The sequence below is a fragment of the Cephus cinctus genome, unplaced genomic scaffold (assembly GCF_000341935.2).
Source record: "Cephus cinctus unplaced genomic scaffold, Ccin1 Ccin1_scaffold0153, whole genome shotgun sequence".
Taxonomy (NCBI): domain Eukaryota; kingdom Metazoa; phylum Arthropoda; class Insecta; order Hymenoptera; family Cephidae; genus Cephus; species Cephus cinctus.
In genome coordinates, this window is record NW_014332881.1 from 735,969 (window position 1) to 760,268 (window position 24,300).

The window sequence follows — 24,300 nt, forward strand, 5'->3', positions numbered from 1 at the left end:
CTCTCTCATTCTATACGTTCACCCCCTAACCACCGGGCTCTCGTAAAACAGGTAAGCCGCCTTCCTTTATAAAACTCACGAGGATCTCACGGAGGCGACAGTTTCACCACGGACTCAAGCCACGGCAGTGGCTCCCTTGGCCCGATCACGGGGAATCCCCTAGAGCGACGAGGGTCCCTCGACGAAATTGTGACAGACGCGCAAGTAGAACGAAGTAAAGGAAGAAAGTCAAATCCTTCGGAAGACTTTCATACGGTGGTGAATAAGATACCGCGCGATAACGTGCGTGCCGGCGCGTAGAGGCAACGCGGGGACCACGTGTTTGCGTGGAAAATTGAAATTTATTGTGAAAAAAAAAAAAAAAAGAAGATCGGGTTAAAGTCACGCGAAGATATCGTGGGCTGGGGATCGCCCGGATTACGAAACGATCTTTGACGTATGCTCTGTACCCATAGTGGTGCAGCGGCTTTCGGCGCACCCGCGTACAAGAGAAGTACCGAAAGGCATACCAGAGGTTCGTATCAGTTCCGAACAAACAGGTTTATCTTTGTTGACCGTGCGTGCTAAGACTATACGGGGTGTTTTTAAAGTATTTGGTAGTAGCGCAGGAGGCTCGTTAATCGTTCAGGCTCGTTTCCACGGTAAAGGTATATTTGCAAGCAGCAAATACAACCCAGGTTGAACGAGGTAGAACGAAAAAAAAAAATTCGAATTTTCGATAAATTTTAAAATTCGATATAACCAAAAAATATGATAATTTTTTCCTAAATCACTATTCGACACGAGCGTCAAGCATATATTTTCGGAATCGTACCGGGTATGCTCGTTAAGTCATATCAAGTAGGTTATATCGCGAAGCGTCAAGGAAGACGGGGAGCGTCGTGACCAGATCTCTCAGGCGATACGGCCGCTCTTTTTGGTTTTTCGAGTCTTTCCTCTTTGATCTTGGAATCGGATGCGAGGTAGGTAACGAGTCCAAACGAAAAAGGTAGCCAAGTCAGTTACGAGGTTGCTCACCGGTGATGGTCTCGGCGTCGCGTGTGCTAGCGGAGGTGGCTCGCCGTGTGCGCGGTACCTTCAAGGCTTGGAGAGTGGCCCTCGTTGTGGAGGACACCTTCAAGTCCTTCAGGGCGGTGGAGGCGGTTGGTCCTTCGGGCCGCGATGGACCCACATCCTCCACGGCGGCCAGCTTGGACGATGTGGCGAGGAGCGAGATCGCCTCACCTTCCTGTAATGAAGAAATTTTTTCAAATATAAATTCCATATATCTTATCGACGACAAGATGGCGAAAGTATCGTTTGATTTATTGGAAGAAGAAGAAAATCCTCCCTGGATAATCGATGCGCTCGTTAACTGATCAATCAGCGTAAACGTTTGTCGCGGTACGGTTAATGCTTTTCGTTCGGCTAATTAGCTCGAGTGTCTATATTGATTTTCAAATGAGAACTTCGCGCCTTATTAACGACCGTAATCACGAAATATTATTAGAGTCATTTGTCACGCGTGGAGTGTGAGTATGGAGGAAGGTTAATTAGCTCTCTTGTTTTTTTTTTTTTAAATCTTCACGCTGGCGACATTCGTTAGGCTAATTATATGCATCGACGAATATCAAGTATCTTTATATTGAGACTTGTCGCGGGAGCATGGTCAGCGACTGGTCATTCCACGAGACGCCACGTGCGCGATCTACGACAACAACGAGAACACGTGCTCAGCTCGATAATCAATTCGGTATGGGTAGACGGACGTGACTGTAATGTAAATTAAAAACTGGTTTCGTGAATGCCAAACCAGTTTAAGGTACATCTGACCATTTCAGTAGTCCTGATCGATAATTTAGAATTAAACAATTTTAGGTAGATTTTTTAAAAATTTCATTAACATACAATGACACGTTAGGTTGACAAGGTAATAGACAATTTTACTAACCGAATCATCCAAGCTTAATGCAAGGTAAAACTCTAAGTGGAGGATCTCTGTCAGTAGTACTGGTAACCACGAGTGCGAGAGAGATGAAAATATAGTTTTCGATTCGTGGCTGAAAACTGGTACAGAGGTCTTGTACTGAAGCATTTGCCTTATTAGTAATTTACTGAAATAGTCAGGAGAGTCAATAAATCTATGAGCATTGATTGATCGATTGATCGTACGTATCGTGATATCGTATACGATACGTCAAGATTGGTAAAATATCACTTGAAATGTCTTTACGTCCCACTCACCGTTTCTCAAATTTCATTCACTCGTTTTTAAAAGATCGTCAACGAACTTTGAACCCTAACCCCACGTTACAACCTGTGACCCGTTAACCGAGCGTAGATCGGAGTCATGAAATCCTTATTGTTTGTCACCAAACGGTACAAAATGGAATTTGAACTACCTGAGTCCTTTTCACAAAACGCTCTATCATGAAAACGGTCAGGGTTGAAACCCAAAGACTAATCACGAGCGCCAGTGTAAATTTTCTACTATAGTCGAAAACACTCAGAACAGGAAACACGTGAGAAAATAGAAAAGGCTGCTAACAAAAAAAGAAAAAACAAATATTCAATACCTCCTGAATCTTGCGCAATTTCCATGGATCACAAACACTCGTCACATGGGACATATGCGTCTGTAGAGAATTCATACAAAAAAAAACTGTCACTGGCAAAACAATAAAAGTGAACGAGAGACACGAATATTTTTCACTGTCAAGTCAAACTCCAATGAAGCTACGTATACGTAAACAACAAAGCATAACTAGTTATATCTATATATGAAATTTGATAGAAAACCGTTGCACCCAAACAGCACGGCCACTAGTCACGTGTACTGAAATTTCGTAACGTCTCGGCCGAATCGTACGTAAACCGGGGGAGAAAAAAGGACTGCGTGCAATGTACGTCAGGGGGAACGAAAGGAAGGACGAAAACTGTTCTCAACGAGCGCTGTCGCTCTTCGAAGTCAAAATGAGTCATTGGGCTCGTGTCACGCCTCTGCAGGAAATTTTGGTCACTGACCGACCGAGCACTGACTGCGATCTCAACGACGTTGATTACTCGGTGTCGGACTAGAATCACCATAGATCATATACTGCCTAGGATATCTAGAGCAACGACTGCACGCCGAGTCAATGTACGGTGAAGCGCAGAGGTTAGGAGAGAGGGCGGGAATTTCAAAATCAGTTTAAATTCTCAGTCTGACCAATGGCCTCCTAAGGTTACAAACTTATTTACGTGTATACTCCGGGGGGGGATCTTGACTCATGGTGTAAAACGGATTTTTTATTTATTTATGGCGGCTAAAGCGGATTCCATGGACGAGTCTAGAGAGCACGTCGTTTTTAGACGCCCTGCGTCACGACGACGGCAGGACGCGACCGTTTTTCTCCTATTTTAGGTTTATTTCCAGGCGTCCTCTGTCTCGCACCACTATCCAGTCGCAAACTGGAGTACGCCGTTTCGGACATTTCGAAAAAGTCCATACATAATATCGAAATAATTTTTTACGGTTAAAATAAGTTACCAATGATTTTTATGTCTCGTGAAATTCGCGCTTTATGTAATACATTACTTATGGCCAGCAGGAAATTGACGACAGGACAAGATGTGCCTCGAGCATTCTCCTTGGCGACGAACTTGACGTAAATACGACAATGCTATTTTGAAATTTGACGTCAAATTGGTATAAGTAGACTAGTCGGTATATTCGGTGATGACCGCATTAAAGAAATTCGAGTATCCTAATGAACGATTACACGTGACGGTTCTTACAAGGTTAATTGTTAAAAGTTGTATTACGCGACAAAGGTATTGAATATTAATTTGTGTACGATTACTGATTTAAATACATTTCCAAGCAGCTACTGCAGCAGGAGCGCGATTAAGTGGGTCGTAAGGTTTCATATCGGTTGGCAACGGGCGTGCAAACAAAATAATTAAATAATTAACACTCAGCGCGTCGAGGACCGTCAGTTGAAATTTAGGTTACCAACCCTGCATAAGTGTAGGGAACTTTCACCAATTGAATTTTTCCAAGGCTAGATAATTTTAGAGAAATTTTTGAAGGTTAGCTTGGAACAAGTAATGACCTCTACTATCGGAGGCGGAACCATTAAGGATTAATAGGTATTGTTCGATAAATGGACGATTCGGGTAACGGCAAAGAAGAATATACGAAACATTCATTTTATAGTGCCATTAAATTAAAACCTAATCAATGTTAATCGCACTTATGAAAAAATCGTGAATATAATATATGTATATATATATGTTTGACGTACTCGCGCGTTTATCTCCTGCAAATATACGCAAAATAAGAAACGAGCAGATATCGATATAGATACGTTATCGATATTAATGAAACGTTAGATAAGGTAAAAAGAGCAAACGAGTTTCACAGGGTACTGAAAGAGGTACGAGACAGATCGTATGCAATTAATTGGTAAAATAAAAAAAAATATATAAATCACTTAAACACATTGAAAACTGGGTCCAAGTCCTTATAACCAGCCCCTACAATCGCTGAGTAATGAATCGACTAAATATTATAGTTATATCAGCCAAACCGAATCCATATTTAAAAACAAAAAAAAAAAAGAGTGTATTAAACACCCATAAACAAACCTCGGTATAAAAGTCATATCCGTAAATAGGAAGAGGAGACGGTTGAAATCCGAAACGTGTTCTGCACATAACCGATAATTAATCGTGAGCCACGACTATTTTCTTGTTTCCTCTTCTTCGAAGCCAATTTAAACCACGAATAAACGGGACATGCGGATATAAAATTTTAATTGCTAAAAACACTGATTCGGCAAAGAAAAATTAATCGTAATGACTAACTGGTCCAGGTGTGTCAGAACCAACTCGGAGCGTGACTGTTGGCGTCAGGTGGAAGTCCGTCCATTACTTTGCTGGAAACTTCACGTGGTGGGGATCACGAAAAAGGCTCTGGAGTAGGCGAGAGTATCGCTGTGTGAGGGAGAGAGAGAGAAAGCAATTTATTCGAGAGACAAAGAGAAACAGAGAGTAAGAGGAAAGGCATACATTTCAATATTCGCATGACCCTCGTCACGTAGACCTCAATGAGAATTGCCTTCCACCATTTTACATTATATTATTCACGTAGGCCATTTCGGTCATCTGGGCCATTTATTGTTACAACGTACATTTCAAAATCCTCGTTACAAGCATTTCGTGTCTTTCATTCGGCACTATCAGTCACAACGTCACCTGACGTCTGGGTTACACGCCTGAGATTATTTAATCGAAAATTCTTATCCACGTGATAATTAAACAGGGACTTTCGATTTTGCGGCTTATAGGAATAATGGTATCCTTGTAGCGTACGAATTATAGCGAAACGATAACCTTACTGCGTTTCTATGCGATACGTGGTTTTAGAATTCACCATCGATCCCAGTGTCAAAAATGCCTGTGCACGGTGTCACATTAGTGAATATGTATTATTTGACAATTTCAATGATTTCCATTTTATTTCTCTCTCTCTTAACTACTACCGGATGTATATATACGTTGTGCGTCTGTAACTGAATTTCTTTAATTTAACTTCCACGCTACCATCCGACGAGACTCGTAACCCATGTGTACCGAATCACATATGTTCGTCTCCTTGTAAATAGCACGTGGCACCACGTCATCGGAATAAGGATAATTCATATCTTGTCGTATCGTTTGATACAGAGCGTGGATGCGAAAAAAGAGGCATTAATTTCGTCCCCAGAGTAAATGAAAATCTCGATAAGTACAGTTGTACTGTATAATTAGTCAATTAGGTAACATGGACAACCGATGATTCTTAAAGTCTTTATGTCGTAACATCGAAAGCTTTACTATCCGCACTAATTAACCGGAGTAAGACCGCTTTGACAATCTGACCCTATATTTAGGCATTAAGTTAACGATGTTATAATTATCGCATATATAATTATAAAAAGACAGTAGAAGACTCGGGATGACTTAATGATTTCAGTCGTTACTCCTTAACTGCTGATAAACAATTAAATTACGACAGCATCGTCACACGAATTTCATCTTAAACCTATAGGTAATAAATAAACGTGTAATCGAATGTAAACACGATATTACACAATGACAGCGGGTCGATTGTAATCCGTGAAATATTGTTCCCGTTTAAAGGAGCGTTCACAATTGTGTAAATTGCGCAAATTCACGCGACTCACGTGCCAATTTTTGCATAGACATTTCCTTAGAAATAAATAAACGCGCGAAAGGCGAACAAGCGAAAGAAGGAAAAGAGTTCGAAGACTGAGGTGAAGTAAATCATCGTTCCTACCGTTCAATGTGAACGGGCCTTATTGTTACCATAGCGCCAAGGTCTTTGTGCACCCAGTTTCGCAAGGGTCACGGCTCACTTCAATTGTCGGTAGTTGGTATTTCCGGCATCGCGATACCCACTACCTGACTAAGGGACTGGGGATCAGCCATTTCACTTGTACGATTTATAACAGGATCTATAGTGATTATTATTCTATGCGAAACGTGTAAATTCGGCACGAGACACTCCCGACTAGATGTGTGACAGAATTGAGACTCTTATAAAATACACGCTAAATGTAATGAGTACCCATCGATCTTCGAGCAATCGTTGAGCTCGATAATTGATAAGTCACAGACTTTTACAGTAACTCGTCTCCGACAGATAAGAGCGACGTCGTTGTAATGAGAAAGATTTTGTTACATCATATCGGTACAGTAGGCAACAGGTATGAAAAAGATACGATTTAAAAATGTCTCCTGCAACGGACTGAACGGTTCAACGATTGCCAGGAGGATAGGCATTAGTTGTATGACACTTTATAAAAGAATGATTAAAGAGAAATAGATATATGCCGAGTAAGAAATTGCATGCGTGTACCGTATGACGATAATTTAGCACGATGGCAGATTTAAAGTCGTTGAGATCGTCTACAGTGATAATGCCCGGTTAGAAACAGGCAGTTGTGGACATTTTTCACAGTTGCCGTTGTAACATATGTGTCAATATTAATTACAGATTAATGAGATATAGGTATTTTTAGATTGATCTTCTATTAATAAACCGGGTATCCCGGAAAGGGATTTTTTTAATTATTGACCAGCTATTAACGTTAGGTTTCAGGCAACGGAAGCCTGAGTTACGACGAACTGATCCGATCCGAAATTTTGTGCGCTGAAGTCCTGCGACATCCTGGTGACATTGTTAACAAGATTTTCGGGCTGACAATTTTCGTCCTTTCTGTTTCGGTTTTTTAAAGCTCGTTTCTTCGGATCTCCGCCAAAGCAAAGGTCCTACACAGCATCCGGGAGTTGATCTCTGCCGCATTTAACTATTGGCTCAGGAACTAAGTGATGAACAGTGGATACTCCACGACGAATATAACACTGCTCATTGTTTTAGGTGGAAGCTAAAAATTATGGTTATCACGTAAAAGATTCACTGATTGTCTACTGAATGTGTTTTAAACTTTTAAACAAATAATCACCAACTTTTATTTGACTGTTCCTTTGGAGCTTCAGTCAGTGAGGTATCGGCAGGTTGACTGTGAGAGCTGGTGTACTTTTAACTTTAAGGTCTAGGGCGCCTCTGGGTATAGACAAAAAATGGAAGCTGGAGATGCGTCTGGTATAATCTCCGTCGCAAATGCGGTGAATCGTGATGGGATGGGGATCTATCCACGTATTCGCTAATCATCAATATGGGTGCCTCGGCTTATCATGAGATACCTAATGATGATACGGCGTACAGTCAGCTGAGAAACTCATGTGATTAATGATCGTAATAAAAATATTAAACGTAATCATGAAGTAGCGATAATGGATGGTGAAGTTTTCTCACCAGTCAAATTCTTAATTCTCTGCGCACTTGAGGTTCTGGGAACAACGGTGAGGTAACGCTGGATGAAAATAACGATGATGATTGTTGACGTTTCTATGGGAGATGAATATCATAGGAGAGATTAGTACTGGCTGTACGAATGAGGAATTTTTTAATGGTTCAGTGGATATTGTATTTCTTGGATGGTAAAGATAAGAGTTATTGATAACTAGGAGAACTTGTTCTATAAAATAATCTGGCGTTATGAAAGATTTTTTTATTTTTCTACGTTGTTCAAGGTGTACGTAAGCCAATGTAATCTAATTGTAGAGTCGTGAAAAACAAATATATATTGACTCATTGATTGAATTTTGGATAAGAATTGTAGTAAGTGTACAACAAAAATAATTCTTCATAAGAATAAGTCGCGGTGTTACTATATTAGCGTAAAATAATATATAATAAAATAGTCTGCTTTATTTAAAAATAAATGAATAAATTAAACTAACATTAATCATCAGTTATCTTAACTGTGTGTAATGTGTATAGTAAGGGATTCTGGTATCTTGATATTTTGCCACATTTTGTTTTAGGAAACCATTTTTTTGTACAAAATTATCTTTTTTGGTTTCAGAGTGTATACTGCGTACGTTGTGTATGGTATTAAACGGTGTGGAGTTTGGCGGAGTTGCCAGAGAAACTTTCAAAACATACTGTACAAGCTAAGTCCGCCCAACTCCTGGCAAGATTAAGGTAATGCCTGGCTGATACGATACAATAGTTATGTAGCCTTTCAGTGCTCTATGGTGCTCCCGTCGGATTGCCCACCGCTGCGGAAAAGCGATCTTTATTGGAGTAAAGAATACCCCATCACTGCTACAGAAAAAGGTATGAATTCCTTCCTCTTAAGTACAAACGTAGTTGTATAACAATCTATTTAAGAAATACCTATCCAACAGAGCATCTAGTAAGGTTACAGAGACCGGCTATTCAAATAAAATAAAGATGAGACAAGATTCATAGGAAAATTTCATATATTCCTGCAGAGAATCTTATCAATTTTTAGAAGCATTATCTCTGTGTCAATTACAATGCAATGCATGGCAATCGAACTCTCAATGGTTGTAAGAATGTATTATCTAAACGCAATTTGCATTTATTAAAATACTTTGAAGTTTATCAAGATTCTTTCATTCACTCGTTTCATTCGCTTGTTAATTTCTCACTTTTACTATTCTATACTTTGCAGTTTTATATTTTGACATCTGATTGAGTTTTGTGTATAACTTCCTCTATTTTGTTAAAAGAGTGTTTTTATACATAGAAAATAATTTGTTCAATACAAAGATCCAGATTACTCTTGAATCTTGAATTTCCTTGTTTAGAGAAGCACATCTTTATCAGTCGAAGAAAGATAAGTTTATCACAGAATTGAATCTGGCTTTGAGTAATGTTTATTTAAAGAATACTCACCGATGGAGAGAAACCTGATCCTGGTTTCCAAAGGAAACCGTGTGATCACCAGACGAGAATGTCGTATTTGCTCTGAAATTATATAAAAATGAAAGAATTAGAATATAGGACCATGGGGAACGTTAGCTTATCAGAACATTAAATTTTTGGAATCCTAAAGCGGTTACCTATTTATACATTGGTATATTAATAGCATGAGTAATCAGAAATTTAACCTGTAGCATTTCCTTAATCATTTTTAACTCCACAGACATAACTTCATTAGTTTTTAGTTCTTGCCACTATACAATCATTATATAACTAAGGTAACCTCTTAACATCTGTTATAATGTTAAGAAAATTCAGTGTTCACATTGTTCGAGACTATTCATTGAGAATGTTTCATTGACGACTACTCAAAAGAAAAAAAAATTATAAACATCCTTTTACTGAACTGTTGATATTCTTACAAGAATGGCACATTACTATTCAGAGAAAAGATATTGTGACAGGTATTGCATGAACCGCGAAATTCCAAAATTGAAAAACGCAAGCATGAAGAACAGAGTTCACAAAGTGACTGACCGTCATGAAGAAGTGAGTCCTGTGTATCATTAATTCCATGCATTTCGTCCTTTCCAGATAAATCAATAAGAAACATTCCAAGTACGCGTATTCGTGAAATTAGGTTAAAGAACGTTCATCGGCAAAAGCGATGGTCGCAGAATCGATTTTGTCATGACTTGTAGAAGCTGTCCAAGACCTTCAAGCTAATGTTTTCAGATGCAAAGTATTGTGAATAATTGTCATAACATAAATATGTGTTCACTTACCGCGATATCGTCGTCGAAAGTCATTCTGTCCGTAAAAAAATCAGAGTTTGTTGACGAAACACCGCTGCACTTCACGAAACTGCCATTTTTCGTACGTCCCGTTAGCGCTTGCTCCGTTACATTTAACAATTTCCAGGGATATCGTGTTCGGTCCAGAACTTTGTAATGATACAAGTCTATCGGAAAATCAAGTTAGCACGAGTTTTCCGTCACGATAAGCCCAACCAAAGTAAACGTTAATTGGTAAAAAGCCGAGATACGGCGGCCGTGCGCTCAGCGCTAGGACGAGAGCAGACGAGCACACTAAGCAGGTCTGCCAACGTGGAGACGGTTTCTGGGGAACCGCTGCTAATTATACTTTTTCGCTTCCATTTTTCGTGCTATTCCTACTGTTTTTACTATTTATTACCGTCTGTTATGACGTTCGAGGTAATTGTTTAACTTTAAAATCGGTCGTTTGAACGGCAGCCATTTTGTACAGTATTAAATTTTCAAAATGGTCTCCGTGTTGACGAAAATTTTAGATACTTTTTTATTTTTGTTTATTAGACGATAGCAAGACGATAATTGTATCAACTAGGGTCATAAAAAAAACAAAAATTAATCTTAGTTATTTATGCGTATTTAACATGGTTTGCAGCAACAAAAAAATATTTTTATATACAGTTCGTCCAGCAGATTCGAATTATCCCCATGAACTTTAGTTTGCTTAAATATCATATAACAGAAACGATAGTTGTCGATTTCGGAATAATTTGAGGACCATTTATATATATACATTTACACATATATATATATATATATATATGTATATGCAAATCATAGATGCAGTATATCGAATAAATGGAAGAAAAAGAAAAAAGCTCTGAGCGACAATCTCATGAATTTCAACTGCTAACTCCCTAAATTGGCAAGACTGAATCTCCGTCCGGAAATGGAATATTCTCTTACGAGGCGGGAAAATCGCAGCGTCGTCTGCTCCTTGCAGAAAGCTGGAAAAATAATGATTTTTTGATATTTTCTAATCATCGATTTGTCCCTTTATCTTTTTTCTTTTCCGCGTAAAGATAATTCAGACGAAATAAACTATTTGCGTAACCGCAGAATTCATATCAAAGTGTACGCAGCTACCTAGAGGATTTTTATGCCGCGATACTGGCAGCCCGGATATCGATTGTCATTATTTATATCGTACGTTTCCTCTTCAGTCATCGATTCACACTTTTTACATTTTACATTTTTACAGTAATGAGAGAAGAATTAAGTTTAGCCTAGCCGCCGCTACGGTGTACTCTAAGGTTGCCCCATGTGTGATCCTAGGTGGTAGAGAGTGTGGGGGGCGCGAGAAGAGACGCGAACCGAGAAGAGAGAAGATAATGACGGATAGCCAGCAGCAGTTCTGCTTAAGGTGGAACAACTTTCAGGCCAACATCACCAGCCAGTTCGAGGCCCTGCGCGATGATGAGGATTTCGTCGACGTTACCTTCGCCTGCGATGGCAGGCGACTTCAGGCGCACAAGGTTGTACTCTCAGCCTGCAGCCCTTACTTCAAGGAGCTCTTCAAGGTTAGAATACTCTCCTCTCCTTCACCACCGTACCCCTCGCCATGCGTCTCCTCCATAGACAGTAACGTCTCGTCCTTCTTACTCCTGCTGTTAGTCTTATGCCTGTCTTTTTTCGCTTCTATTCCTTATCAACTTACTTTATCTTATTTTATCAGGATTCATTTAGTCATAGATTTTGATTTCTATGGATTTTCAGTTTTTCTTTCGGTCTGTCTATTGATTTTTACTTTTTCTCTGGTGTGACAACAGTCACTTTGCTTCGGAGGATCATGATATTTTTGGGATGTACTGGAATGTGATTAAAAGAGCAGTTGGCAAGATATATTTACAAATTTTATTATACTCAGATTTTTTAAAGTGTAGAAATGATGTTAGACTTTATGAGTGATCAGAGGTAATTCACATTTTTGAATGATTTCTAGATTTTTTTATAGTAGGTAAACAATAGATGTAGGATATACTTAAATATTCAGTTTGTACTATGCAACTGGCAGCGATCAAAGTTATACATACAATATTTATTTTTACCCTAACGTGTGCAGACTTTAATAGTGTTGATATTGTATAATATTCATACATATGGTCAACATTTTGGTATACATTTTATCATTCTTTTTTTCTTATTGAAGTAGAAAGACATATCGACAGTCATATCAGAAGAGGTTTTACAGTGTTATGTTCTAAATTTTTACACATGTTTTGATTACTAATTCATTATTTAGTATTTGACTATTTGCAAAAAGTGTCCTCTCTATTTCTGTCTGCTCCAAAAGACAGGTCACCATAATCATAAAGTTACGTAATCCTCTCTGAATGTCTGGCAGGCATAACCAAGATCTTTTCACAGCAGATCCAATTAGTACAACAATGATTAATACTAAAAAATACTCCTTTGTACTCAAAAGGCATTCTGCAATATGTACATATTGCAAAACCAATTATTGCACAATATCAATTGAATAGATATTCCTAGCATAGTTAATACATTGTCACTACACGACAGGATAAGCCTCGATATAAAATCAAATATCATCGAACAATTGCTCAACGTAACAACAGTCACAGTGCCATTGATCAGTCATCAAAGCATCGCAGCAGTCAATTTCTAATGACGAACATACAATTTTGTTTAAAGACAAATCCATGCAAGCATCCGATAATCTTCATGCGGGATGTGGAGTTTGAGCACCTACAGTCCCTGCTGGAGTTTATGTACGCGGGTGAGGTGAATATCTCGCAGGCCGAGTTACCGACGTTCTTGCGTACTGCAGAGTCCCTGCAAATTCGTGGTCTCACCGACTCCCAGAGCCAGCACAACAACGAAAAGGTATAGGCCATAACCGATAACCCAACAATATTAAAAAATAAAATAACCCATAAAATGTGGAATAAGCCTTTTTAAATAAAATCTCTAGCTTCTATTGTCTCCATTGCATTGATAAATTATTAATGTCCTAATAATATCCTTTATTCATAGCATTCGAAGACGAATAGCGTGCACGCGTCAAATGGTCGCGGGCTGATCTCACCGACCTTCGAGGACGAGCGTAGCAAGACACCACCTGCGACGAGTCCACCACCACTTAAACGGCTGTGCAAACGAAGTGATTCGCCTCAAAACTCTAGTCCGGTACCCGCGGTGCCACCTTGTGCTACAAGCACAACGCGTTCTCGCCCCCTAATCGAACCCCAGGTCCAACTTGATTGCTACAAAGATCTCGATGTCGTTGAGGTTTGTGCGAGAGAAAATAGTAAAGAGCATTACTGTATTTCTGCGTTGATTATCCTCTTGCATGATTACGTATGGCTGTAAAAGAGTCGCTGGAATTGACATAAGATTTTGTGGTATTTTAGCCAAAACTAGAGTTACCCGAATATGGCAGTGATGACGATTGCAGTACCAAGCAAGAAGTTAATGCAATACCCGGCGGCTTTCTCAGTCTCGATGGCGGCATGGAGGTGTTGCCAACCTACCCACCTTCGTATTCAGGTAAACAGTTCCTTCCAGAGTCACGAAATACTCGTGATGTATCAGCTTCAATAATACATTTTTATATATTACATGAAACCGAGTCACAAAGCATTGCGAAATAGATAAAACATTAATTTGTTCTCACTAGCTTGAGTCTGAACTGTCGAATAATTTTCTATAACGCTTATGATTCTTGCACGATTAATAATTCCTTTTAGCATTGTTCAATTCTTTCAGTATCCTTACAGTTTACCACAATGAAGGAATGTTATAAAACAATTATAAATGTACCCTTACTGTAAATAATCAATCAGTTGTACATTATTGTCATTGATAAATGTATTTCAGGCAGCGGCATGGACGGTGGAATGCCAGGACCATCGCATGGCAATAGCGAGCTGAACCAGGAGCAGCAAGGTGAGTTAACATAGAGAAACATACATATATCAATATATATTTATTACTTATTTATAAAACGGTAGTGCGAGCACCATTACAAACAGCAACAACCTAGCCGTATACGCATCGGAGCCGAAGTACGAAAGTAATGTCTCGAAAAATGCGAGTAGAGAATCGGATTTCAAAAAAAGATATAAGAAATTAATAACCGTTGGAGAGGCGAGTGAGAGCGACAGAGTGCCAGAGAACGAGATGCAAAAAAAGTATTTAAAAAAAAAGAGAATACCGAAAATATACAATTAAATAGAAATAATAATTAAAAAAAAAAAGACAAGGAATCTTGACGGTTTGAAATGGTAAGCTCGTGTGTAGCTCGGTAGGTCTTGGTAGGAGGTAGGAGAACATTTGACACTCTCGGGGGCCACCGTATACATCCAAAACGCTGAGTACGCGCAATATTAATGCCAGTCGGGAAGTTGATTGAAGTAGAGGAATTAAAAAAAAGACAGAGAAAAAAGAAAACTATAAAATAATCGTAAAGAGCCAATGAAAAGAATCCAAGTTGCGACCAAAGCGGAGAAAAATTCGAAGAGAATGGAGTGTACTTGGAGGTAAAGAAAAGAAATTTAAAAAGTTACAAAAAAAAATAAAGAATAAAGCGACCACCCGGTACACGTGATGTCCGCAGAGTGCAGAATACGCGACGTATCAGCTGTGCTTGTGTGATGAGAGAACTGTAGTAGTACGTATAACGTGACGAACCTGAGAAAGTAAGAAAAATTGTCATGAGGAGGAGAGGGAGAGCGAGAGAGAGTGAGAGAGAGAGAGAGAGAGAGTGAGCGAGAGATTATAAGTAATAAAAGCAAAAGAAAAAAGAAAGACATGGGGTGGAAACGACACGGTAATTTAATTCACACGTTTCTCTTCATTTTCTTTATTTCTTCGACTGATCATAGTACACTTTGTGTGTAAATATATCCCGATTATTTTTTTTCACGCTTCGTACGGCATCCTTCATTTTGTTTTTGGTTAAATTAATTTTTTCATTCATTTTGACTCCTCGTGTCATTCTTTCTCCTTTTTTTCCATTTGTACGTCATTCTCATAAAATCCTTCGTTCTAACGTTCCTATCTTTCCATCTTGTTTTTTTGTGTATATTCGTGCGACTCGATCATTAAAATACATTATACGCACACGTTACATATGCTTGTTGAATACTTACATATGTACATCAATACAGCGCGCTTGTACATATATACTTGTGCATGATGTACCAAAAGTGTCTTTACGAAGTCCCCAAATCCGTTGTACATAGTGGGGACCGTGAGGACTTTTTGAACATCATTTTTTTTTTTTTTTTTTTGGGACCGATTGGATACTTGGGATACGTTATTTGCTTGACTGACGTAAAAAAGCTAGAATCGATGCAAGTGAAATCATTTTTTGAAGATTCTAATTTTATACAACAAATCCTAACACGTATTCTTAATACATGAGTAGTGACGTTCGATTGTACTTTTACTCCCTATAGTATCTATTAGATACATCCATGAAGTAGTAGTCTTGCCAAAATATTTGAGGAACAAAAAAAAAGGTATCTTCTTGATATAGACATACAGGAGTTCTCTTGCATTAATCCAGATGGCACTGGTAGCGTAGACCCAACATGTCCCAGTTATCTGATCTGTCCTACATACAAGATATCTTTCGAATATACAATACCTGTCTTTTTCGCAAATATACGTTTAATTGAATAACGACGTCCGATGCTTTCTCTAATTATGTAATGAATTTGACACGTGAATTGTAAAGTCTCGTGCCGAATCAGAAATGAGCATTCTCAATCAGACAGATGGCTCACTGTTGTTTCCACCTGGGATACAATATTCGAAATTCCTGATAACTTAAAAAAAAAAAAAAAAAAAAAAAAAAAAAAAAAAAAAATAATGAATTTGACACGTGAATTGTAAAGTCTCGTGCCGAATCAGAAATGAGCATTCTCAATCAGACAGATGGCTCACTGTTGTTTCCACCTGGGATACAATATTCGAAATTCCTGATAACTTAAAAAAAAAAAAAAAAAAATAATAAAAATAAAGCAAATAACTCGAAAGACATCGTGCATGTAAACGTGCTGTGCTTTTCTCCAATCCCATAACCCATCCTGATGCTACCGAGAGAGTCTAGAAGACGCGATCGGGCTGTGTAACTTGCTTGCTGGGAAGGGTAGCCATGGTGTAGCGTTCCATGGTATTGTAGCGAACCATGATGTAGAGAAAAAAATAATTAATCAATGATATCAACCCTGGTCCTAGAGTCCCGTCCCGTATCACGGAGTCGGTCGGTGCTAGGTCTGTCGCTGGTTGTTGCTGTCCTGTGGTGGGTGGTATCGTCTCGTTGTGTGTCAAAGGCCAAAACGACAGAATGAGAACTCATAGATAAAGACCCGGACCGACCGAAACTGACTGAGACACGGGTTGTATGTAGCGAATGCACGTTTTTTTTTTTTTTTTTTTTTTTTTTTTTTTTTTTTTTTTTTTTTTTTTTTTTTTTTTTTTTTTTTTTTTTTTTTTTTTTTTTAAATTGGACATTTTATTTGAAACGAATGGATGAAAGTTGGCACGTGACCTGTCGACTCGACTGATTTCCTGGATCTATGGGAATTTGAAAGTGGACGAAGACAAGTGAACATTGCGACTAATACGATTGGATTGGGTTTTGAAAAAAATTTTTTATTAAAATTCACCTTGAATGATTGAATCACGGCATATATGGTGTCCCTTTTATACATTTTGCACGTTTACCTCCTTTGCATATCGCAATTGAAAAACTCATGAAGATCGGAAACGATTGAGGTTTGTACATTGGGTATAGATTCGTGGGATTCAGAGGGTCCAGGATCAATGTGTAGTTTTTTTTAATAAAGTGAACGTTTTTATTTAAGATCTCACGTCCAAGGCAGGATCAGGCTGTTGCGTTGCAAGAACGATCAGAGATAATAGATCCTGGACCGGTTAGAAGGATCGAGGACGGCCAACGCGAGTCGACACGCAGTTCACAATTAAATTTGATCTTCAGATATTATGGTGATCCGTCTCTTTGACTTCCACGAACAATTGGCAATTCGACCATACCGACGACTGGCAGCATCCCAGTGACAGACAAAATACAGAACAGGACCTGGACCGACACAGACTGGACCGACGCGTACACGTAGAAAGATGAGAGAAGCGTGATTGGATTTCTTTTCTCTCTTTTTTTTTTTTTTTTTTATATCACAATAAAAGTTTGAATGAAATTTGAAAAAAAAAAAATAATAATAATGACTCGAACGATCGTACGAATGATCTTGAGTGCGTAGGTGAGACTGAGTGCTTGCTAGAGGGAGCCTGTAAAACGGGTCGTTGTTTTAAGAAGAACGTTGTTGGTACGTTATGGGAGCTGCGCTGCGCTGCGTTAGAGCAACCATTGTGTGTGTGTGTTGCAGCTGACCTGCGTAAACTGCACTCGCTGGACCCGCGACCCTGTCCCGTGTGCAACCGCATGTACAGTAACTTGTCGAACCTGCGCCAGCACATGCGCCTCATCCACAACCCTCAGAGTGTCACATGCCCTCTATGTAACAAGCCCTTCAAGACCAAGCTCTACCTGAAGCGTCACCTTGTCAGCTTCCACGAGCTCAGCGTGGCGGACCGTCAGCGCCAGGAGGAGATCTACCAGCATCATCAGGTTAAGGTTCAGGGTCAGGCGCAGAGTCCGGTGCAGTCGCAGCCGGACGTCAAGGGCCAGATTCTGCCGCTGTCGACGGCACCAGCGCCACCGCCGCCGCCGCGGATTCCCGCCACACTAGAAATCGTCGGCAGCACCGGGCCCGCTGCCGCTGGCGCTGCCGCTGGCGTTGCCGCTGGCGTTGCCGCCGGAACTGGCGCAACCGGTGGAAACTGTACGAGCGTTGCCGGCGGCGGTGGCGGCGGTACCGCTCAGAATCAAAGCCAGACGTTGTCCACCGCCGAAGGAAAGATCAGATCCTTTCAGACTGTCCCGGCCGAATCCGCTGTTTATACGCTCGACGCCGTGCAGTCTGACACGAAGCACTTTGCTGCCGGGATGATTCAGTTCAATGCCACCCACCACTAATGTATAGAGGATACCGACTTTAAAATTATCATTTATTTATCCGCCTTTACATTCGTCCTGGCTACGGACCAGTCGGCACGGTACGACAATGTATATCGAATCGACTGATCCGCCTGTGAATTCGAATCGCGAGCGATCCTTGGGACGATGCAAATATCAAGAAGATTTATATTTTCAATAATAGTGAGTCAGATACGGAAAAAAAAAAGGCAAATAGCATACCTGATAGGACAGATCTTTCTTTATCCCAAGAACGAAGAATAACTCTTCCGGCTTTTACAGATATTCATACAAATTTTTGGGATAACTATCCCGTCGTTACGGAAGCAGCGCGGACTCGCGATGCTTGACAGAGCTCGATAATCTTCCTGATTTTTGCGTCATCCTTCAACCGTTGTCAAAAATACTTTGGTCAAACGTCACTCATCATTACTGTACAGATCTATAAGTTTTTTTTTTCTTTAATCAACCATCGATCATACATTCTCGCAACAAGCGTGACTCGTACGCAAAATCACGGTATGCTCAGACACTCAAAAACAGTGATACACGTGCATGCCATCATCGTCGCCCAGTATAGTTTTGTGATATGAACACACAACACGTACGCGCATATATATATATAAATATATATATATATATAAATATATATATATATATATATATATATATTATTAGACAGAGCGAGAACAGAAAGACAGAGGCGACCGCGTTATACATAATACGAGACATAATTATTACATAACATTTAATTATAATCTCTCTTATGATTTTAGTGAACTTGTGATTCAATAGGGAACGTATATTTACCTTAAGGTAGCTAGGAATAACGCGCCTGGCTTAAGGCTGATTTCTGCGCCGACGCGACATCCCGCCACCTCGTAAGCGATCGGCACTCGAGAAAGATCGGCTCGAGCTCGCCTTTACGATTAACGATTGTCGATCGATAACAAAAAAAAAATCGTAAGTCGATTACGACCTATCGAGCCGAGCTCTACGATCGTCGATAAGCTTTTTCTCTCAGTGCCGATCGAATGTACCGGGTGCCTCGATAATGACGAACGACCCGCGATCCGTCGTCACGTCGGTCTAGCAGCTCGCAATTACGTCGATGAGACACAACTTAATTCGACATACAATAAGGGAGAGATGCGACTAATTGTCCCGCAGGTGGAGCAGCCATCCCACCTCGTACTGATTATTATTATCATTATTATTATTATTATTATTATTATTATTATTATTATTATTAATACATGCATACACAGTGCACTTCTGCATTGCCGGATATAGGGGATGTGAAGTATCACGGGAACGAGGTAGCTAACGAGAGAGAAAGAGAGAGAGAGAGAGAGAGAGAGAGAGAGAGAGAGAGAGAGAGGGAATGGAAAGACGAAGGATAGAGAAACGGAAGCGAATGAAAAATGATGAACCACGTTGTTTCGTTTTGACGATGCTATACATACAGAGTGTTACGCAGACTACAGATATTTACAAACAATATTATATTCTTACAGAGGGATTTATATTTACTTTAAAGAAAGCGAACGATTAATTATTGCAGGGAGCGCGATATGTGCAGTGGTGCGAGAGCGAGAGAGAGAGAGAGGCGAGATGGTGATAGACAGTGAGAGAGAGAGAGAGAGAGAGAGAGAGGGGGGTAGAAATAGAATACGGAGACGTAATGAAATAGCGTAAACAAAGACGAACGCACGCACGCGTCTAGCACGCGTGCCTACGTATTTATCATATTGACACGTTGCATAATAATATATATTTTTCTCTCTCTCGCGAATACACAAAACCACAGACAGAGACACACGTGTAACACGTAGGACGCGGAACACCAGTGCATTCGCATATTGCAATAACACAGCCAATCGACACAGCTCAATCCGGGTGATCAATAGGATTTATTATAATGGAAACACAGATAACGATTATATATTAACTCCGAAACGAAGCGCGCGACTCGCGAACAGAATTATTAACAGTATAATATTTATAAGGCGGCGCTCAACTGCGGGGGGGTCACTGTCGCTCCGGTATCATTTAACGTCCGTTGCGATAGCTGATTACGATTTACGGTGCCTGTAAGGATTTTACGTAATCGAGGTATCGATTGTTGATTTTTTTTTCTTCTTCTTCCTTTAAGTTGCGCTCACGAGAAATGGTAGTCTTGTGTTGTTTTTTTTTTTTCATTTTTTTTTTTTATACACGTTGGCTCGATTCAAGGGTATTTTTTTTCTCTTTTTCTTTCTTTTTTTTTTCTTTCTTTTCTAACGTTTAACGTTACTCACCAGGATAACGACTAAGTGGCACGACAGTGGCTCCCCCGATGCCCGAAAAAAAAACGAACAATTCCATAGCCATAGTACCAGACAGTACAACTCAGGATCTTTTTATATTATATTTTACAGATGACAATAGTTCCATAAGTGTCGGCTGGGCCTGACGAGGGCTCTTATCGGCAGTCTCCTCCTAGCATCCCCCCGAACTCCTGTATACATATATACTTCTCTAAGCTCGGGAGTATCGGTCCCGCGTAATCGCACGCGTACACAGGGTGGTCCCTGACACATGTCTCTGCCGGTAAGGTTCCAAGTCACCCACGTCAGCACGTTAATCAGACAACTGCTAACAGGCTCATTTACCTCACATAACAATCAAATCACTAAGCAAAGATGCAGCTATATATTATTATAATATATTTACATAAAAGCAGGACTTTATTATTAAAGGGGGAAAATAAAATAAAATAAATAGTAGAAACACACAATAGGCGCTCTGCGACGTCACGGCAACGACTGCCTGACGCGACCTGCCACGACGGCAGTAAGAAAAAGACCGATCACGGGATTTAACAAGGTTATTCGTATTTAACTTTATATTGTACGGAGGATCGGTAAATACTTAACGATAATATTTATCGTGTTACCGATACGCGTTTGCCCGATGCAATTCTTTTTTTTTTTTTTTTTTTTTTTTTTTTTTTTTTTTTTTTTTTTTTATATATTGTGTACACTGTTATGAATCGTGTCGCTATGGTTCGCCGCTCGTGCAGGCACATGCTGCCCTTATCACCCCCCCCCCTCCTCCTCCTCCTCCTCCTACCCCCAATTCATATTAATAACCTTCCACCACACTCCCACCCAACTTACTCCCTTCTTACCGTATTACGCCGGCATACTAAAGCTCGGTTCACAACACTTGTCGGTTACCGATAATCGATTCGGGAACCGATCGATCGATCGATGCCCAGCATACATCTCTGCATACTTACCGATCACTTAATTACAGTTTTCTCTTTACTAACTTTATCCTCTTATTGACTGCCGGTTAGATTATAAATGTTGCATATCATATTGATAATATACAGTTGTTATACAGTTTTATTACCCTCGCAACAATATCCTCGGGTCACGGATCGAACGGGACAGGATTATTGGATGTATTCGATATATTGGATGGTTTGGAGTGATTTTTTGGAAATTTTTTTTTTCGCAATTTATCGGTTATGATATATTCGATAGATTTCGATGGATTGGGTCTTTAAGGCGATTTCGACTGATTTTATTGTTTTTGCACGTTTCATTATGTTTGTTGCTCACCGATTGTTGATCAACGAGACGTGCCAGTTGCGGACTGATGACTGTAGCAATTGCCAAATATATTTGTTTTTGTAGGCTTTCGTTTCTGCAGAAAGAAAAAACCAAACAAATTAGTGACTGCCACGGCGAAAATTGGTTGAGTCGTATTTTGTAAAGTTTGACTGATTAGACACGTATTTGCAAAACTTGACCGATTGTCGCGTCGTTGTCGTTTTTAGCGTGGGTTTAAATTTTAGGAGATTTTGGGGAAAAAAGAAGATTTTTATTTTCCTCGATCCGTCATCCGAGACTCCGTAACAGTGTAAGGTCGCGTTATACAGTGTGTATCGCATAATGGTATCGTTTGATGACAATGAAAATAGACAGGATTCATCCAAACAGGCTGATCTTTTCACGCTGGGCATTAAGATTAGAAGAAAACAGGATAACCGGTTAACCTAGTTGTATCGCACGTGGCAGTTCTCTTGAACGGTCACTGTTTGTATATTTATTATATCAGGTCTCTCGCGTTAACCATTCGCGGAACGAGAGTACGATTTCTTTTCCTAGGCTCCAATCCAAATCCACCGATTCCCCTGACCCCCACGTCTCCCCCCGCCACAGGCCACAAAAGAAAATTACCGAAAACAGAGCGAAACCACATGGGAATTATTAAACGTCGAAAATTCGAAATTATCGTTCCGGAAGAAGAGCAGAGCACAAAAATACGTCACACGTGCAGTTCATTCGGATGGCGACTAAACGTATCGCGGTGCATTTAAAGAGAGAGACTATCCGCTCGATTTTGCAAAAATTTCTTCAAAATTCGCCAATCCTCTTCAGGAATTGGCGATTTACCATATACTGTATAATTAACGTAGTAACTATGATAATAGAGTAACGCGTTCTTGTAGAATTTTCGAGTAAGATTTTTTTTTTTTCATTTACGCCATCAGTAACTTAGGCAGCGTTCTTTTTTTTTTTTCTTTTTTTTTTCTCGTCAATATTTATATTCATCTTCGTTGCGTCATCGACGCGAGTCAAACTTGAGAAAATGCAAAACAATTTCGTGCTTATATTTATTTTTTATTTATTTGGAAGCCGAGGAGAATTTTGTTTTCGTCCAAAAGACGCAATCTTACGTGTTTAGTGTATACGATAGTATTGCCGATAAGGGATTTTGCTTTAAAAAAAAAACAAAGTAAAAAAACAAAGTCTTTAGAGACCGAGACTGCTACTCCTCGAACGTCGTTGTTATTACAGTCCGACTTTCGCGCGAGAAGGCGAAAGCGAGGAGACAGAAAGGAAAAAAGAAGAGCTGGAAAAAAAACAATACAATTTTGTACGCAAACTGGAAATTTTCCATTTTTTTTCTGAGTTTTCTTTTTTTTTCTGTTTTCTCCTACGTCTAGTGGTTTTTCGAATTAGTTTAATTGTATGCGTTGTATATATGTACATTATTATGCATTTGTATTCGAGTCGTTCGTAGCGAAGGAACTCTGAGAGAGAAGAAGCAAAGGGAGAAAAAAGAGAGAAAACGATAAAGGCGTTTCCCGCGACAGCGCGGCGCCAACTGATAGATGCCTCTTGGGAGGTATTAGAAATTTTTACATTTACGAATAATCCCTGTAACGTAATCACGTAATATTAATAATCCTCGCTTAGACAAGGCGTTCCAACTGCGTTACTCTCGTACGATTTGTTTTTCCACCGATCGCTATTATTTTTCCATCAAATTTTCTTAATAATTACCATTCCTCTTGTTCCCGAGCCCTCGCGACGTCAACTTACGAATGACTCGTCGCTACATTGTAATTTCGAATTTCAATTGGATCTAGTCAACGTTATTTCGCCCCGGTGCAATTTTTCTAATATATTTAAGTGCACTTCCGTAAGGTCGCATAATATTATTATTGTAAGAAAAGAAAAAATGAAAAAAAAAAAAAAAAAATAGAACCGCGACAATCGCTCGCAATCGTTACTCGCGAGTAAGGACAAAATACGGCCCGTTGTAAATTTTCATTTTGAACGGTCCAGCCGCCAGCTCAAGGCATTTAATAATCGTTCCACTCCCAATCACCCACCCACCACCCCGATTCACCCGGTCCACCTTCGTTTCCTCATTGCTGATCATAAACACGCAATATTACCGCTATAAATAAAACGTATGAATTATTTCGTTTATCGTCGCCTTTAATATTACACGCGCCGATACGAAATCGCCTTTTTCCTGTACGTGATAATCCGCTTACGTAATGGAGCCTGGAGAGCGATACGTATTTTTTGTGTAAAATTTTTTTCAAATTTCACGCCTTGTCCGAACGAGACTGTCCTTCGATGCGAAGACGAAGGGAAAGAGGAAAATGAAAAAAAAAAAAGCTCATTTGGATGCTTTCAGTTATTATGGATTACCGAAGCAGTATCGATTTTTGGAAAAAAAAAAAAAAAATTCTATCTTGCCAAGCATTTCGGCCCGAGACTGTAAATAGAATTAAAAAAAAATAAAAGTCAAATACCCCCCCCCCCCCC

At 39.6% G+C, this 24,300-nt stretch overlaps 2 protein-coding genes and 1 long non-coding RNA gene across 11 annotated transcripts in view; 1 reads left to right on the plus strand and 2 right to left on the minus strand.

Moving 5' to 3' along the window:
- Positions 1-4,861, minus strand: part of LOC107263455 (trafficking kinesin-binding protein milt) — a 33,501-nt gene extending 28,640 nt beyond the window's left edge. The window contains exons 1-2 of the mRNA XM_015730676.2: positions 4,609-4,861; positions 1,018-1,228 (exon numbers count right to left, since the gene is read on the minus strand). Of these exons, the coding sequence (XP_015586162.1) occupies positions 1,018-1,228; positions 4,609-4,677 (280 nt within the window). The 5' untranslated portion in view covers positions 4,678-4,861. The remainder of the gene's footprint in view (positions 1-1,017; positions 1,229-4,608) is intronic.
- The window catches only part of LOC107263500 (protein abrupt), a 57,664-nt gene continuing 33,467 nt past the window's right edge, over positions 104-24,300 (plus strand). For 2 of the 7 annotated variants that reach the window (XM_015730781.2, XM_015730782.2), the window contains exons 1-6: positions 8,278-8,710; positions 11,428-11,672; positions 12,808-12,999; positions 13,150-13,404; positions 13,527-13,662; positions 13,993-14,061. In XM_015730781.2, coding sequence (XP_015586267.2) covers positions 8,626-8,710; positions 11,428-11,672; positions 12,808-12,999; positions 13,150-13,404; positions 13,527-13,662; positions 13,993-14,061 — 982 coding nt within the window. In that variant the 5' untranslated portion in view covers positions 8,278-8,625. Of the gene's footprint in view, positions 515-8,263; positions 8,711-9,848; positions 9,872-11,353; positions 11,673-12,807; positions 13,000-13,149; positions 13,405-13,526; positions 13,663-13,992; positions 14,062-17,531; positions 18,810-24,300 lie in introns of those variants that run through there. The other 5 variants (XM_025080651.1, XM_025080650.1, XM_025080654.1 and 2 more) reach the window with 5 other exon arrangements.
- Positions 5,085-10,749, minus strand: LOC112493755. Of its 3 annotated transcripts, none has more exons than XR_003058429.1 (5): positions 10,108-10,749; positions 9,296-9,367; positions 7,844-7,936; positions 7,491-7,757; positions 5,085-7,412 (listed from the first exon to the last, which is right to left on the minus strand). It is a non-coding gene; the product is annotated as an uncharacterized LOC112493755 (long non-coding RNA). The 3 variants fall into 3 exon arrangements; XR_003058427.1 differs by having other exon boundaries at positions 7,495-7,757; positions 10,108-10,746; XR_003058428.1 differs by having other exon boundaries at positions 7,495-7,731; positions 10,108-10,744.